At 37.1% G+C, this 1,995-nt stretch overlaps 1 protein-coding gene across 3 annotated transcripts; it reads left to right on the top strand.

The window, feature by feature from the left end:
- Positions 1-1,709, top strand: LOC105120398 (uncharacterized). 3 transcript variants are annotated; one of them, XM_011018569.1, is made up of 5 exons: positions 1-322; positions 423-485; positions 589-674; positions 778-980; positions 1,516-1,709. In XM_011018569.1, the coding sequence occupies exons 1-5, from the start codon at positions 135-137 to the stop codon at positions 1,612-1,614; spliced, it is 639 nt and encodes a 212-aa protein (XP_011016871.1). In that variant the 5' UTR covers positions 1-134; the 3' UTR covers positions 1,615-1,709. The 3 variants fall into 3 exon arrangements, with proteins under 3 accessions (XP_011016871.1, XP_011016869.1, XP_011016870.1); XM_011018567.1 differs by having other exon boundaries at positions 1,504-1,709; XM_011018568.1 differs by having other exon boundaries at positions 3-322; positions 592-674; positions 1,504-1,709.
- Positions 1,710-1,995: the final 286 nt, after the last annotated feature.

The following is a 1,995-nucleotide window of genomic DNA, read 5'->3' as shown; positions in this document are numbered from 1 at the left end:
CATTTCTACGAGTCAATATAATCTAAAATTTCCAAGCACGTTCTGCACCGAACTTAAAACTTTTGAGATATATATCTTCGATTTGATCGAGGGATTTCTTTGATTGCACGAGTTGGAAATTAACCTTGGCATTGATGATGCCTGTAACAAGAGCAGTGTTTCCCGACAGTTCCGTTGGCCAGATATTTCTAGCCCCTAGTCCGGTATCTGATAGCACTTCGGAAATCTCAAAACTCAAATTCAAAAGCCAGTTTCTTAGAAATCAAAGGCTGAAAGTTTTCGGCACCTCTCTGAAATTGCTCTATGCAAGAAATACAAAGATGTACGTCTATTTTCCTTTTGCAAAACTTTTCTGGGCATAACATTAATCATCCAGATGCAGATATCTTGCAGCTCTGAGTCTAATCCATGTAATGGTGCAGGGAAATGGCTGTATACAATAGTCATGGAACAGGACCTGCTCATCCTTCTTCTCCTTCTCCTTGGTGAGTTGACTTTACCAACGATCTTTAAAACAGATAAATTGCACTCTGCCCTTATATTTCATGTTCCCGGCCAGTTTAATACAACTTTATGGTGATCTACTAGCAGGAAGGGTTGGGTTCTGGGAATGCTAATATCAATAATTCTACCCTTTTGTAGAAGCAAATGGGGGCCATTACTGTTGATAAAAGGTAAGGGATCGAAAGACTCGCCTTGTCAATTCTCAATAAAAACTCACATGCTGTGAATGAGTTATGGAATCCTATGTACTTAGCTTTTAAATTGGATGTGTAGACAAAGTTGAAGAAGTGGTGGAGATAGCAGATCACGTTGCAGACATCGTAGAAGAGGTGGCTGAGGAAGTGGGGAAGGTAGCTGAAGAAGTTGCCGATCATCTGCCGGAAGGTGGGAAACTTCAAGAAGTGGCCACATTTGTTGAAAACGTCGCGAAAGAAACAGCGAAGGATGCTAATGTAGTTGATGAAATAATTGAAAAGGTACTGCCTAATACACTGTTTTCTGTCTTAGCAATTAATTACCTAACACCATATAAAACGATTGTTAATTGTGTCAGCATGAATCGTTTCCTTATATCAGGTTAAATGTATTTCTCGAAACGCAGAATCAATGCGTTAGCCTAAATGCTCGTTGTTGATGATTTTGACGTTCACTTTAGTCGTGTACCGATTCGTTTTAGTTGCGAACAACATGGTCCTAAGGCTGGATTATAACTAGCAGGAAAAAAAAATCGGCAAGTTTCATGTTCTTGCTGGCTGCCTGCTTTAAAGAAAGGATTGAAAAAAAAAAAAAGCATGCCCAACTTGTTTTCAGTCCAGATCGAAAATCAAAACCAACCACTTGCGTCACCCATTGACAGCCAATGCAGGCTGTTTTAAACATGCTATAATATTACATGAAATAAACTAGGCATTTTGCAATATTTGTAGCATTCATGTTGTAAACTGAGCCTCTTTTTTTTAAAAAAAAGTAAAAATTGGGTTTGCTTTGTTTCTTATTAAGATTAAAAATCAGGTGGAAGAGTTGGAAAAGGAGGTGGAAGAGGAGGTGGAGTCTTTATCGGAGCAACTCACGAAGCAAGCCAATGGAAAATCCGAAGAATCAAAAGGCTGAGGCCAGCCAAGAAACACTTTGTTATTTTACCATGAAAAATTTGACTTGTAATTAAGGAAAGCTTGATAAGTAGCAGATACCCTTATTTATTTATCTATTTATCTAATACCCTTATTTATTTATCTATTTATCTAATACCCTTATTTATTTATCTATTTATCTAATACCCTTATTTATTTATCTATTTATCTAATACCCTTATTTATTTATCTATTTATCTATCAATTTTCAGTCCCAATTCGATTCCATTTTGCTAGATCTTGAAACCATTAGATAATCGTTAATGCTGGGTTTCCTCTGGGTGCATCTGTTTATTCTTTTCAGGATGGCCCGAGCTTTCAACATCGTGCAGTTACCCGGAAAAAAAAAAAAAAAAAAACC

Source organism: Populus euphratica, unplaced genomic scaffold, assembly GCF_000495115.2.
Source record: "Populus euphratica unplaced genomic scaffold, PopEup_1.0 scaffold6.1, whole genome shotgun sequence".
NCBI classification, from domain to species: Eukaryota; Viridiplantae; Streptophyta; class Magnoliopsida; order Malpighiales; family Salicaceae; genus Populus; species Populus euphratica.
The sequence above is the reverse complement of the archived record's forward strand: the minus strand, read 5'-3'. Positions and strand labels throughout refer to the sequence as shown.